This window comes from Micropterus salmoides, unplaced genomic scaffold, assembly GCF_014851395.1.
Source record: "Micropterus salmoides isolate LMB-PRFRI ecotype aquatic unplaced genomic scaffold, ASM1485139v1 Ms_hic_scaffold_9, whole genome shotgun sequence".
NCBI lineage: Eukaryota > Metazoa > Chordata > Actinopteri > Centrarchiformes > Centrarchidae > Micropterus > Micropterus salmoides.
The window spans coordinates 27,397,983-27,413,976 of record NW_024044681.1 but is presented as its reverse complement, the minus strand read 5'-3'; the positions used below and the strand labels follow the sequence as shown (position 1 = coordinate 27,413,976).

The window sequence follows — 15,994 nt, the reverse complement described above, 5'->3', positions numbered from 1 at the left end:
AACCCTCCGGTTTCCAGCCAAGTCCTTGCGGACTAAGCTACTGCCAATGATGAGCAAGAATTCACACTAAATAATTATCAACATTTCCTGCTGGGTCCTCGGCCTGAAAACCTCCTCCTCCCTGTAGGAACACACCCCAAGCTCCCCCCGGTGCTCCAAGCTATCAGTCCAGTCCTATCAGGCTAATATAACAACCTAATGGCAGCTAGCAGCTACATTTTGCAACAGATAGCGGTTACTCTGGTGATATACTGCCCCCTATTTGTTTTGATTGTTTGATTAAGAGCATTTGAGATGACTGCAGCTGACTTTGGCTGACTTGATAGTCTAACATGAGCTGCAGGTGACTGCAGGGGCGGGGTATAAAAATGGCGCCCTCAAGTCAGACACAATCTAGCTGCGTGAGGTCACTGTGAGCTGAGATCAATGACTGATCTTGTGACATTTGCAAAGAAAAATGCTGCGAGACCAGGCAAAAGTGTGGTTCCAACTTTGTGCAGCCCGAGAAAAGCAACTGCGGCCGCCGGACTCGTGAGGTTTTAATGTCATGTGACATGGTGCCGTTCTGCAGCGCCAGCGAAAGTCCGACAACATTTCTAAGTAGCATGCCTTATTTTAAGTCCAGCATGCATCATGTTATGTCAGCACTGCGCAGCACCGCATGAAGTCAAACTATTGATATCGTTTATTTTAAACATGTAAAAAAAGAGGAAAAAAATGGTGGTAACAAAACAGATGAACAACTAAATAAAACTCCATAATGTCCAGTACTTAAAAACCTCTATTTACATGTGCGAAAAGGAGTACGAAGAATTAAAACTTATATACTCCTACCACTTTATACCTTAATACCATATTTAATAAAATAACTATAAAATAATAAATGTACAGAAATAATAAATCTATAATCAAAGAAAATACATATTCAAATAGTTATATTCACATACATATATTTACACAAACACAACAATATTTATACACATCCTTCAAACTATTCTACAGAACCTTAAATGATCATTGTTTTTCTCTGGACCTCTGAATTATAATTTCTTTGAACATCTTTTTAAACATGTTTTGGAATATGTTTGGACATTGCATTAATTCATTATTTAGTTGGAGCATGAATTTGACAGGTGGCTAAAATCTTGCAATTCTTACACATTGCACCTTTAAGCATGCACTTAACTGACGTAATGTACCAGATTTCATTTACTTTACTAAACATTGATAGTTTTTAGTATATATCTCAGTACAAGGGAATTAACACTTTGGAATTAACAAAATTGTGAGCATGAGTACAACAGATTATATAAGACAACTGTGTTCATGAAAGAAACAGAAAAGAAACAACAACATACAACTCAGGTGGCGGTAATACATGATCTGTTTACACTGTAACTTTAGGTCATGCGTGTAAACAAAAAAAAACTAAAAGAGGAGAAACTGAAGAGACCATTGACTGTTATTGTGGCACAAGCAGTGAGTCAAGTTTAGACTTGACATTCACGCCACAGTTCTTGGCAGGTGTTTATTTGTGGGAGGTAACAAACCATTCAACTGTTGGAAGTGATTATTACCCTATTTTATGTAAAGCAGGTAGTGGAACCAGGCTGGTCTTAGAAGATATATCAAAAAGGTGGGTATTTGGAAAGGCTAATTCAGATAAATTCAGAGAGATAAGTGAAACAAAAACTTAACTAGAGAACATATAGAAACATATAATGAACATTTTAGAGAGGCTATCATTAGGGCTGACAATCAGACAATTACAAGGGAAACTGGTATGAAAAGGTAGTGAAAGTGAGGTAACACAGAAACGTAATAAGGCTTTACGGTATTAAAAAATGCTCACAATTTCAAGTAGTTCATAAAGTATAAAATAATGCAAGCAGTGGTTGATGCAATCACATCTCCTTTCAAATTAGAGGAAATGAAATGGTCCATCTGTAAATCAGGACTAACGGCTCCAGGAAAAGATCAAATCTGCTATATCATGTTGGAGCATCTGTCTGACATAGCATACTACATTTATATAACAATGTTTGGCAGGAAAGAAATTTACCAGGAAGCTGGAAACAAGCTGTTATAGTACTCATCAGGAAACCAGGAAGATCCTATCAAAGACCAATTGTATGGACATCCCATAGCTGTAAAACTATGAAACATATGGTTACAGAAAGACTAACATATTATTTGGTAGTAGAATGCAAGTTCCACATAGAGATGTCAACTAATAGTAATTGTAGTTGTAATAATATGAATATCATGGAAAATGCTCAGATGGGTGAAGTATGTTTCGTGTGGATGCTCTACAAGGAAAGTAATTTTCAGGAAGCAATTTGATTGTTAATAAAACTCCCTCTAGAGTATTTAGAATCAGCAAGACTACTGGATAGAATTTGAGAATTATCATCATTAAAATGTTATTATTATTTATATTTTGTTTTGCTTGTATTCTTTGTTTTGCAGACATTTTAGAAAATAAAGACAAAAGAGGAAGAAGAAGCAAACCCAAGTGGCTCATTGTAGGACTGTTAATGTAGCATCAGTAAAACAGAAATCAAGAGCATGATTAAACAGACAATGAAAAAAAGGTGTCAAAAGCAATGGGAGGAAGAGAGGAATGGATTATGTTTTTTTACAGAATTCAGAGGAAATGAGATGTGCGGGGAGGAACAGGATAGATGAGACAGTCATATCAAGACTTAGATTTGGACATAGTGGACTAAACAGCACTTTATTCAAAACAGGTCAACATAACACAGTAAAAACGTGTTATAGTGCATCAGAAGTGGGAGAAAGAAAGAAGGCAGCTGATACAAAACCTCAGAAGGATAAAAATATACTTTGATTTAATAGGCCTAGATATTCTGAGAAAGAACTCAACAGATGAGTGCTATCGAATTGTCTTTCATTATCTTAGAGTAACTGATATGATTGAAAGGATGTGTCTATTTTATTGGTCGTTTATTGTTGTTGTTTTTTTGTTTGTGTTTAGTGTTTGGACTGGTCATTCTGAGCCACACACAATACCAGTAGGTGGCAGTAATGCACCAATTCGTTGATTGCCAAAAACAAGAAGAAGAAGAAGAAGCCTGGTGGTTCATCGTTTATTGCCTCTTTACTTTAAACAGCCGTGGCTTGTGATGGGATGCTGATCACAGATTGAGCGCCATGTTCATACCCGAATATATTGGTATTTAAATGACTTGAACGACTCCGGTTGTTCACCTGCTTCTCGATATGTCTGCAGCGATGCTGAGGTAAACACGACGGGCTAAAATGCGCTTGTCTACTAGAAATGACAACAGCGAGCTAACTTAGCAACTAGCTATATGTATAAGCTAACAGCTAACCAGAGCGGTACAGTAGATAACGGTAATTCTTGTTTAGTTAGCTATTAACTTTAATTAGGAATTGTTAACACGGTGAAGACAGCAACCACATATCTAAAACAGTTTAAACAAAAACTGAAGATTAAAACCTGCCTGGAGGCAGGATTTATCGCGGTCCGTATAAGCAGTTTATTCCTTGTGAAAAGAGGGCCCAGCAGTCTGCAGTAAGAGCTGAAGGACTGTCTAAGCTAGCACAGCATGTAAAGTTTTACATTCCAAACACTACTGGACCATGAAGAGGACTTTGTTCTTTCCTAAAAAAAACAGAAAATAAGTCCCTCTTCACAACGCCTGTAGTAGAATTTATTCATTATGCAATTTTGGAATCTTTTAAATTACTCCCATCACTACCTAATTTTATAAGTTAAGTGTTTCACACACCAGAGGGGTCCCCTTAAGCACGCAGCCCATGTAGGTGGGGGGCCCTGAAGACCAGATTTAGCTCATGCCTTTTCCCAACTGAGATGTTGCAGCTTTACAGACACCAAAAACTATAGAGCATGTTTTGTTTTTTCTCAGTTTGGAAGTTGGTTATTTCAAAAGTGCACCACTTGTAAGTTGAACACAAACATGTGGTAGGTTCTGAGTTGAAGACGATCGCCTGAATGCTCCATTGAACAACTGATTGATGCAATAAATTTTGGGAGACTGAGAGTAGGCAATTATTTAAGATTTATCAATTCATTTTTAGGTCCAGAAAGTAGTGAAAAATGTCAGTGTTTTCCCAAAGCCCAAGGTGACTTGGACAGCTTTTCCCACAAACCAAATCTATTCAGTTTTCTGTCATAGAAGGGGAAGAAACCAGAAAATATTCACATTTTAGAAGCTGAACACAAAGAATTTGGACGTTTTTCTTAACAAAATGACTCAAAAGTGTTTAGCTATCAGAATAGTTGCCGATTAGCCTAATGTAATAATTGACAACTTGATCAATCGACTTATCATTGCAGCTCTAAGATTTAGTCTGTTGAACCCAGCAGAGTTTTAGAGATGAGGTTGTGTCCTGCAAGTTAGGTCAAAATCTGCATTGCTTGGTTGTGTTTGAAGGAGCCTTTGAAATGGGACAGTCTTCTCAGATTTCATTCACCAGTCTCTCTGGAAAACTGAAATGTAATACTTGTAAAACGTGATATTTTCTTTCCATATTCCAAGGTAAATGGATGTCTGCTACTGTATTGGACTTTATTGAAGCATAAAAGTTGTATGTAGATGTTGAATGGGATTTGGGTTGATGTATAATAGTCTCATGCATGATAAAAAATGGCACCAAATTCAAGTTAGGCATTTCTAACTGTCAAGATCTACATAACCAGGCTCTATTTTTTTTTTCCTTTCTCTCTCTCTAGCACCACTACCAGCAAGCTTAATGTATTGGTCAACAAACTGCACGAGTACTTGGCTCATTCTGCTGTTGAAGACAGCAATGGCACACCAGCCTCAGAGGATGCTCATGGTACAGCTTTTGATTAACCTAATTGTGATGGAACATTTTTCATCATGTTAACATGCTTTATAATTTTAACAGATCTTGTGGTCACAGGTCTGACAAACAGAAGCTGTTCTGTGAGAAACTCAACAGGTCATGCTGCTGCAGAGGTAACTGAACATTCTTTTCAATTGTCCTATCCCATATCAAGTTTTGTACGTTGGTGACACTGATGGTGCCTGTTACATTTTAACTGGATCCAGCACACAGTTTGGTCACATTCAAAATTTACAGCATTGCCACACTAAAAGGGTTTTTAGCTGTGGAATTACAGCACTTTGAAATAACCATTAAAGCAGGACTAAATCAAAGCGAAGAGCTTTTGTTCATAAAATGCATCAAACAAGTTTTGCCATGATTGGATACTTGAAGCGCTCATGTAGAACTTGCATTACAAAAGTAGATAACAATGTTCTTAGCTAATGTTTAGGAGTGAACTAATGGCTAATTCACAAGCCATTGCCAACAAACCAGTGAATAATGATTTTTTCAGTTGCCTCAGTTTGAGTAAACGGCTATTGCCACATGAGAAACCATGTGAAGCTGTAATGCTCATGACACACAGGGAGTTTAATTACTTCTTCAAATAAAAAAGCACAAGGCCTGCTAATATAAAACTTGTGTAGTTATCTTATTTTCCAATAATAAACAAAACCCCAGAGCCTGGTAAGGCTTTTTCCTACATGCAATTGGTTTGGGCCGTTTTACATTTTCTTTTAACACTGTGCAGTAGCTGCACATAGGAGTGTTCAAGACAATGAACCACATAATGTGGCGGAACAGAGTGGTGACCGTTGGATAGATTTTTATCCCACCTCATTTCCATGTGTCAGGTGCTCCTCTAGCCACAAAAGTACACCTTCATTACCCCTGATTAGGTTCCTACTTTAACGTTGTCTTTGTTTTTAGTTGACAGCAATGTAATCTAACATGGTATTTTAAAGCTACAGCCCATTGCTTAAAAAAAATGCTTCAAGATCTCATTGTCACTTTTGTTAAGCATACTTGTAGTCTAACAGTCGTGTCAATCTCTGCTATGAACAGTAGTCTTTACTTCCTGAAGTGTATAGTTCCACAGTTCCTGTGCATTCGGTTACACCAAAAATGACACTGATTATAACTAAACATGTAAACTGTCTTGCTTTGTAGGTAGGAGTGGATAACAAATACTCAAGGAGGTGAGCTGGCATTTCATTTATACCCTACGAGCATAGATAAAGCACTATGGTATGAAACGGTCTCAGATTTAATGGCCAAATATTTTATGCAACTCATTGCTGAATATAATATGTATGTACACTAGTCTTAATAAGATTGAAGGCTGATTTTTCTAGTGCTATTAGCTTTACTTGGTTGTTTTAAAAACATTGGTAACCCCCCCGCCTGCTTTTTCACTGTCTACCTGTGGGAAATGTTTCCATGCTCTTCCATTTTTTCTGTCTCACTGATATTACAGAAAACCTTCTGTTGTCACAAAACACTCAGGACTGGATGAATCTGGTGACTCAAATTCGAGTGAGGATTTGGATTTACCAGTCAATGCAAATGGTCACCTTGATGTCACTAGATTGCCAAAAGGTCGGTCTTAATGTTTCACTATTTTATTTCCCTAGTATACTCTGCCTCAGAACCTTTTCTGTGTAAATTACAGTGCAAATGATGATGGGAATTTTGTGATGGCTGTCCACTGCGCTTCGGAAACAGTCTTTTTTTAAAGTGTGTGTGCGTGTGACCGTACGCAGTCAAGCCTGAAATTATTCATACCCCTGGCAAATTCTGACTTAAAGTTACTGTTATTCAACCAGCAAGTTGTTTCTTGATTAGAAATGACACAGGCGTCTCCCAGAAGATAAGACGATGTACAAGAGGCATCATTGTGGAAAAAAATTACTCATCTTTGATTTACATTTGAACAAAAAGTGGCATGTCCAAAATTATTCATACCCATCTCAATAATCAAAGCCTTTATTGGCTATTACAGCAATCAAACACTTGCTATAATTGCTGACCAGCTTTCTGCATGTCTCCACTGTTTTTTTTGCCCATTCATTTGTAGCGATGAGCTCCAACTGTTTCAGGTTGGAGGGTCTCCTTGCCATCACCCTGATCTTTAGCTCCCTCCACAGATGCTCCATGGGATTTAAGTCAGGACTCTGGCTGGGCCACTGCAAAACGTTAATGTTTTTGTCTGCCAACCATTTCTTCACCGCATTTGCTGTGTGTTTTGGGTCGTTGTTGTGCTGAAATGTCCACTGGTCCCTAAAGCCAAGTTTCTCTGCAGACTGCCTGATGTTATTGTTGAGAATTTTGATGTATTACTCCTTTTTCATGGTGCCGTTTACTGTGATTAGTTTCTCTGGTCCACTGGCTGAAAAACAACCCCAAAACATTAGGTTCCCACCACTGTGTTTGACAGTGGGGATGGTATTCTTAGGGTTGAAGGCTTCTCCTTTTTTACGCCAAATGAAGGCTACATCCTTGTGGCCAAACAATAAAATTTGTTTCATCTGACAATACAACAAAAGACCAGAAGTCGTCTTCTTTGTCCAGATGAGCATTTGCAAAGGCCAAGCAGGCTTTTGTGTGCCTTATCTGGAGAAGTGGTGCCCTCCTTGTTCTGCGTCCGTTGAACCCAGCGGTGTGCAGTGTCCGTTGGACTGTCTACCTTGAGATGTTGCCACCAGCAGAGCCCAGATTCATCAGGATGGCCTTGGTGGTGATCCTTGGATTCGTTTTTTACCTCTCTCACCATCCTCCTGGCCAGCACAGGTGTCACTTTTGGCTTCCGACCACGTCCTCTGAGATTTTTCACAGTGTGGAACATCTTGTATTTTTTAATAATACTTTGCACTGTAGCCAATGTTTAGTCTTCAAAACATTTAGATATGGTTTTATAGCCCTTTCATGACTTGTGACCAGCCACAATGTGCAGCCGCAGGTCCTCAGTGAGCTCCTTTGTCTTAGCCATGACTGTCCACAAACCAACAGCAGAGAGCTTCTGATTTTCACCTGTTGAGTTGATTAAGACAGCTGTTCCCAATGACTCAGGGTAATTAGGATGCTTTAGAACAGCTTGGACTATTTGGAATGGTATAGATCTTTGGATTTTCCTATAGACTGTGACAGTTTGCAAAGGTTATGAATAATTTTGGACATGCAACTTTTTGTTCAAATGTAAATAAAAGATGATGCTTCTTGTACATCATTGTCTTATCTTCTGGGACGGCTGTGTCATTTCTAATCAAGAAACAACTTGCTGGTTGAATAACATTAACTTTAAGTCAGAATTTGCCAGGGGTATGAATAATTTCAGGCATGACTGTATGTATGTATAGGTACAGTGGATGGAAAAAGTCTACACACCCCTGTTAAAATGCCAGTTTCTTATGATGTAAAATAATGAGAAATTATGTCAGAACTTTTTCCACCTTTTAATGTGACCTATAATGTGAACAATTCAATTGAACAAATTGAAATCTTTGAGGGGGGAAAAATGAAAAATAAAACCCCTCAAATAACCTGGTTACATACACTACCGTTCAAAAGTTTGGGGTCACATTGAAATGTCCTTATTTTTGAAGGAAAAGCACTGTACTTTTCAATGAAGATAACTTTAAACTAGTCTTAACTTTGAAGAAATACACTCTATACATTGCTAATGTGGTAAATGACTATTCTAGCTGCAAATGTCTGGTTTTTGGTGCAATATCTACATAGGTGTATAGAGGCCCATTTCCAGCAACTATCACTCCAGTGTTCTAATGGTACAATGTGTTTGCTCATTGGCTCAGAAGGCTAATTGATGATTAGAAAACCCTTGTGCAATCATGTTCGCACATCTGAAAACAGTTTAGGTCGTTACAGAAGCTACAAAACTGACCTTCCTTTGAGCAGATTGAGTTTCTGGAGCATCACATTTGTGGGGTCAATTAAACGCTCAAAATGGCCAGAAAAACAGAACTTTCATCTGAAACTCGACAGTCTATTCTTGTTCTTAGAAATGAAGGCTATTCCATGCGAGACATTGCTAAGAAATTGAAGATTTCCTACAACGGTGTGTACTACTCCCTTCAGAGGACAGCACAAACAGGCTCTAACCAGAGTAGAAAAAGAAGTGGGAGGCCGCGTTGCACAACTGAGCAAGAAGATAAGTACATTAGAGTCTCTAGTTTGAGAAACAGACGCCTCACAGGTCCCCAACTGGCATCTTCATTAAATAGTACCCGCAAAACACCAGTGTCAACATCTACAGTGAAGAGGCGGCTGCGGGATTCTGGGCTTCAGGGCAGAGTGGCAAAGAAAAAGCCATATCTGAGACTGGCCAATAAAAGAAAAAGATGGGCAAAAGAACACAGACATTGGACAGAGGAAGACTGGAAAAAAGTGTTGTGGACGGATGAATCCAAGTTTGAAGTGTTTGGATCACAAAGAAGAACGTTTGTGAGACGCAGAACAAATGAAAAGATGCTGGAAGAATGCCTGACGCCATCTGTTAAGCATGGTGGAGGTAATATGATGGTCTGGGGTTGCTTTGGTGCTGGGATTTGTACAGGGTAAAAGGGATTCTGAATAAGGAAGGCTATCACTCCATTTTGCAACGCCATGCCATACCCAGTGGACAGCGCTTGATTGGAGCCAATTTCATCCTACAACAGGACAATGACCCTAAACACACCTCCAAATTGTGCAAGAACTATTTAGAGCAGAAGCAGGCAGCTGGTATTCTATCGGTAATGGAGTGGCCAGCGCAGTCACCAGATCTGAACCCCATTGAGCTGTTGTGGGAGCAGCTTGACCGTATGGTACGCAAGAAGTGCCCATCCAACCAATCCAACTTGTGGGAGCTGCTTCTGGAAGCGTGGGGTGCAATTTCTCCAGATTACCTCAACAAATTACCAGCTAGAATGCCAAAGGTCTGCAATGCTGTAATTGCTGCAAATGGAGGATTCTTTGACGAAAGCAAAGTTTGATGTAAAAAAGATCTTATTTCAAATACAAATCATTATTTCTAACCTTGTCAATGTCTTGACTCCATTTTCTATTCATTTCACAACGTATGGTGGTGAATAAGTGTGACTTTTCAGGAAAACACAAAATTGTTTGGGTGACCCCAAACTTTTGAACGGTAGTGTAAGTTTGCACACCCTTAGACTAATACTTTGTTAAAGCACCTTTTGATTTTATTACAGCAGTCAGTCTTTTTGGGTAGGAGTCTATTAGCATAGCACATCTTGACGTGTCAATATTTGCCCACTCTTCTTTGCAAAAGCGCTCCAAATCTGTTAGATTGCGAGGACATCGCCTGTGCACAGCCCTCTTCAGATCACCCCACAGATGTTCAATTAGATTCAGGTCTGGGCTCTGTCTGGGCCATTCCAAAACATTGATCTTCATGCTTTTCTGGATTTGGATGTGTGCTTTGGGTTGTTGTCGTGCTGAAAGGTGAACTTCCTCTTCATCTTTCTAACGCCTGAAGGTTTTGCCTGGTTTTTGTAACTGTTCATAATTACCTCCACCCTGAGTGAACCCCAGTTCCAGCAGAAGAAAAACAGCCCCAAAGCATGATGCTGCCACCACCATGCTTCACTGTGGGTGTGCTGTTCCTTGGGTGATGTGCAGTGTTGTTTTTGTGCCAAACATACCTTTTGTAATTATGGCCAAAAAGTTCTACCTTGGTTTCATCAGACCATAACACATTTTCCCACATGCTTTTGGGGGACTTGATGTTTGTTTTTGCAAACCGTCTTGCCACCCTACCCCATAGCCCATTCATATGAAGAATACGGAAGATAGTTGTCACATGTACCGCACAGCCAGTACTTGCCAGAAATTCCTGCAGTTCCTTTAATGTTGCTGTAGGCCTCTTGGAAGCCTCCTTGACCAGTTTTCTTTTCGTCTTTTCATCAATTTTGGAGGGACTTCCAGTTCTTGGTAAAGTCACAGTTGTGCCATATTTTCTCCACTTGGTGATGACTGTCTTCACTGTGTTCCATGGTATATCTAATGCTTTGGAAATTCTTTTGTACCCGTCTCCTGACTTTCAACAATGAGATCTCTCTGATGCTTTGAAAGCTTAGGTTATTGTAAGGTTGTTATTTTCGTATTTCCCCCACGAAGATTTCAGTTTGTTTTTCAATTGAATTGTTCACATTATAGGTCACATTAAAGGTGGAAAAAGTTCTGATATATATGTAGAGAGATGTGTGTGGGTGTGTGTGTGTGTGTGTATATATATATGTGGGTGTGTGTGTGGGTGTGTGTGTATATATATGCACGTGTGTATGTGTATGCTGACTGCAAGATAGAAAAATACATTGAGGTTGACAGAAGTCATTATATATGTACTCTTTTGTCTTTTATTCCGAGAAATTGTTAGGTTTAAGTTATAATCACATATTTAATAATGATGGAATGTCTTTGACTAATTTGTGGTATGTTTTGTGTTCACAGGCACTGTACTAGTGAGGCCGGAACCTGTTGATAATGCAAGAGATGATTTTAGGGGACCGGAGTTTCGCAGCCGGAAATCAGGCGTTCTGCGGAAAGAGTTTTCAAGGAGACGTGGAGGTCAGTCACCACTGGTGTCATAAAATCAGTTCATCATTACTCAGGCAGCCATTTTTTCAATTAATAGAACCTAAAAGAGATGGTCACATTTTGCAACAATTGAAACACAAAGAGCTGACAATTCACTTTCAGTGTTTCCCCTACCATTTTGGTGTTTGGAGGTGTACCTAATATGTTATTAGGCTGATGGAGTAGTGGAATTAGACAATAAATATGGAAAAGTATAAAATGTGTTTATTAAATCAGGATTTTCCCAGCATTGTAAGCATTTTTGTCCACAGCACTTAAGCTAAACTAACAGAAATATTGTGTTCTGGTGTTCACAGGCGTTGCTCCTGTCCTCTCTGTGTCAGTCTTTCAATAATTGTGTGTGTGTGTGTGTGTGTGTGTGTGTGTGTGTTAAAAAAAATAAAACTATTAAAAAATAAATAAAACAGCGCGTGTGTGTTAAAAATAAATAAAACAGTAAGTGTGTGTGTGTGTGTGTGTGTGTGTTAAAGTAAAAATATATTAAACATTTAAATAATAATAGACTCTCTCTCTCACTCACTCTCACGCTCAATCTCTCTCACACACACACACACACGCACACACCGTCATCTCAAAGACTGCGTGCTAGCAAGAGGTCATCACTTCGACAAACTGTCAGAAGTGCAACCACATCGACAGATGCAAGAGGAGAGGTCTTTGTAGATTTCGTGGCTGTGTGAGTCAGTAATTCCGTTAATTAAAAACTTACCTTCCGGTCAGGACTTGTAAACGGGGGAAGCGTTGCCCACTTCACATAACCTGTTTTAATAGGGGACAATTTACAATACATGTTTTGCAACAATGCATTCATTGTGAATTGTCCCTAGTAATAGTATTGTAGTATTTCAATATCCTACTGTTGCAATACATGTATTGTGAATTGGCCCTATAAATAATTTCACATACATTTGAATATTTCTTTTGTGAATATTTGCATGGTACATCGAAATATTGTCTTATTGAATTTTGGAAATTTTAATTATCCACCACACGATTACACGCTCTTTCTGATGACAAAATGTGCTTGTTCTTGTAAAACACAAAATTCAGAAAAAAAGTGCAAAACAGTTTTGCGCCACTTCCATGACGACACTACACATCTGTAACACACCCGCTCTGAGACAGTAGTAGTTTCGGGGATCTACCCAACCCCGGAAAAAAATCCTTGGGGAAATGCTGACTTTGTGTCTAAATGGAGTTTGATCATTATCTTGTGAGAGAGATATGTCGACTTAAAAAAAAAAAATAAAAAAAAAGCTGCTTCAGTGCTGTGCGGCCACTCCGCTCTGCTTACGGCCACTTTTTACATCGTAACCAGTGGTTTTTGCTCAAGGATGTCTTTTCTGGAGAAGGCGTTGGATTTAAGGAGAGATTGAAAAGGACAGTCTTACATCTTTTAAACAACCCATCAAGCCATAATTATAACCATTTTGTTGATAATGACAGTTGTGTGCTTTCATAGGAGTTGAACACACGGGAATTGTCAGTTGCACTGCATGTGGCCGGCAAGTTAATCACTTCCAGAGAGATTCTTTCTATCGACATCCAGTTTTGAAAGTACTTATTTGCAAGGTGAGTCTTATTTATATGTAAATAAAAACACATCCTTCATTTTCTGTGACCTTCAGGTCAGTATTTATCAACAGGTATGTATATCTCTTCAAAAGTACCAAAATGTATGGTGTTATCAAAATGTAAAAACAATGATCATGGTTAAAGTGACAGTTTGCTCTCGAGGAGGAGTCTCCTTTTGTTTTCTTTGGAGCAACTCATAATTTGGCATTGTAATCATATTACTTGTATCTCTGGCGTCATTTCACAGAAATCTGAGAGATACACCTGTATAAAACAAACAATAAAACAAACCAAATCCAGTTTTCTGTATTTAAATGTACTGTGTGTAATGTACTCTGACACATTTCTCCCCAGTAATACAGCATGTGATAGATGCTGTAAATGAAAACCAGTTAGAAGAATTTTATAAATCTCATTCTCAACTAAATTCTCTTGAAGTTACCATGACCCTGCAGCGCCCCCCCAGATTGATGTGCAGTTTGAGAAATAGCATTTATTAGTTTTGAATGTGTTATTGATTGTTGAACATAACAAAATATTAATATAATGCAAACTAAAGTAATTCTCATCTCATATTCAAATGGATAATACATATACTGAGCTGAGTTTGTCAACAACAGAACTGATGATTCAATATTATTGCCAATGCTTGGTTTTAAGAAAGTATTTTGCTAAAACCATCTCTTTATTTGAAGGTGGAAATTTTAAAGAACCATTAGAAATGCTTAATCCTTTCCAACATATACATAATTTAATCCTATGGAATTTTGAGTACTTTTGTACCTTTTCTCCAAGCTGGCTGTAACTCTTGCATTAAATGTTTTGATTTTGTCAGTCCTGCTACAAGTATTACTCAAGTGATGACATCAGTAAGGATGGAGATGGAATGGATGAGCAATGCAGGTAAAATTTGTTGTATTTAATATTTGAACTGAAATATAAATTTTACTTTACTTTATTTGCGCAACTTCATCATTTATTTTCTCTTATTTTTTCCTTGTGCAGATGGTGCGCTGAAGGGGGCAACTTGATCTGTTGTGACTTCTGTAGTAATGCCTTCTGCAAGAAGTGTATTCTAAGAAATTTGGGAAGGAAGGAGCTGTCTGGCATCTTGGAGAGCAAATGGTACTGCTATGTGTGTAGCCCAGAGCCCCTTTTTGACCTGGTGATGGCCTGTGACAGTGTCCTAGAGAACATGGAGACTCTGTGGCATCAGCAGCGCAGGAGGAACAGAGTAGAGCCGGAGAAATCTGAACTTTACACCATGTTGCCACACTTGCCACAAAACATTCCTTTGGATAAATGGGATCACACTGGTATGGATGGTAATGTGGTGTTCAACTATAACACACTGCAGGTATCCAAGGATATTACCAAAAAGGCCAAACATTTAGTGGACTCTACAAACATCTTAAACCGAACATTTGTCAATTTCATTCATTCTGTGACCACAAACAAACGAACACCTGCTGTTCGCAATCTGTATCTGAACTCCTTTTTGTCCGTCGTCAAAGGCTTGCGAAGGTCACTTGCAGCTCTCGAGGATAGCTTAAAGGAAGAATTCAGTGACTTGGATGTCTTGAGCTGTTGGGAGAAGTTCCTTAATGAAGACTTTGATCTGCAGCCTGTGACCGAAGCAGACACAGAGCTGGATATCTCTAATGAAAGATGCTTGAGTGACTTGCAGAAATTGGCAGCTGAACATTTGGAAGATGAAGATTCTGACTCCAAGGGCTTCACAGATGGGACAAGTGTACATGACTGCCGCGGGGGAGACGTGCGTTCAGATTCACATGAAGCCAGACAGAGGGCACAAAAGATTGGTCTGAAGCCTTCTGAAAGTGGGATCAACATGATTAAAAAACTAGTGGTAAAGCTTACACCTGTGCCTATGGAGCAGGAGCCGCCCTCTGATGCCCCAAAGATGGAGGAGGACATCCACATGAAGGATGAGAAGTCAGAGGAAAGCGATGCATCAGAAGATGAAGAGACTGGTGTTGTAGCTAACAACAAGCTGAGTAATGACAACTCTAGTGCGTCTCTACACTTAGAGGAGGAACACGGCAATAGACGATCTCCTCGCCTGAAGACGACGCCTTTGCGTCGACCAAGTGATGTCAAGGCCAAAACGTCTCTTTCAGCAGCAGACAGTGACAGTGACTCTGATCCTGAGGAGACTCCCAGCACAGTAGCTGCCAAAAACACTGAAGAGAAAAGTCTCAGCAGAGCAAGAGACGACTCCGACTCAGATGAAGTCCCTGCAGCTCTGCTTGAGCGAGCGGCTATATCACAAAGCTCCGATGAACCACAGAGTGATGAGGATGGTGGAAAAGCGTCAACTAAGGTGGCCAAGAAATGTCTCTTTTGGCTCACTAAGAGCACCCCGATGTCACCGGAGAAGATGCGCCGCAAACGCAAGATGCTGGACCGTTCCCCTGAGTCTGACAGAAGAGGAAAATCTCGAGGGGGAAGTGGGACAGATTCCTCTAGTGACGATCAAAACTCGCAGAAGAAAATTCAACACATGAATGCGCTGAGGTCAATAGGGAAGCCTCACCTCGTCAAAAGACAGGATGAAGGTGTGGCTAGAAAGCAGAGTATGCTACAGGCTGGGAAGTCAAAGACTAAATCTCGTCAGGAAGCAGTAGAGTCGGCATCCTCATCAAGCGAAGATGACCACGATGATGGCTCTGGGAGTGACGGAAGTGATCAGAAGATGAAGCCAATCACTGAAGAGGTGGCCTTACTGGGGGCAGCAGCATTCCACCAATCATCAGGTGTGTCTCATACTGTCGATATTGATATTTAAAATAAGAAATGTATCAACGGTTAGAAGATTAGAAATTGGTCACTAGTTTCCCTAATTACTAGTGCAAGTTACCTCCTACTCCCCACTGGATTTACCGGACTCTGACATGTTGTCATTAATCATTAGCCTGAG

The 15,994-nt window shown here is 39.5% G+C and overlaps 1 protein-coding gene across 2 annotated transcripts in view; it reads left to right on the top strand.

Annotated features, from left to right (window-relative positions):
* The first annotated feature begins 3,101 nt into the window (after nt 1-3,101).
* Nucleotides 3,102-15,994, top strand: part of LOC119895810 (transcriptional regulator ATRX-like) — a 30,617-nt gene continuing 17,724 nt past the window's right edge. The window contains exons 1-9 of one of the 2 annotated variants that reach the window (XM_038709145.1): nt 3,102-3,263; nt 4,742-4,848; nt 4,921-4,991; nt 6,031-6,059; nt 6,338-6,459; nt 11,332-11,448; nt 12,941-13,050; nt 13,889-13,956; nt 14,059-15,830. In XM_038709145.1, coding sequence (XP_038565073.1) covers nt 3,244-3,263; nt 4,742-4,848; nt 4,921-4,991; nt 6,031-6,059; nt 6,338-6,459; nt 11,332-11,448; nt 12,941-13,050; nt 13,889-13,956; nt 14,059-15,830 — 2,416 coding nt within the window. In that variant the 5' untranslated portion in view covers nt 3,102-3,243. The remainder of the gene's footprint in view (nt 3,264-4,741; nt 4,849-4,920; nt 4,992-6,030; nt 6,060-6,337; nt 6,460-11,331; nt 11,449-12,940; nt 13,051-13,888; nt 13,957-14,058; nt 15,831-15,994) is intronic. The other variant, XM_038709146.1, reaches the window with a different exon arrangement.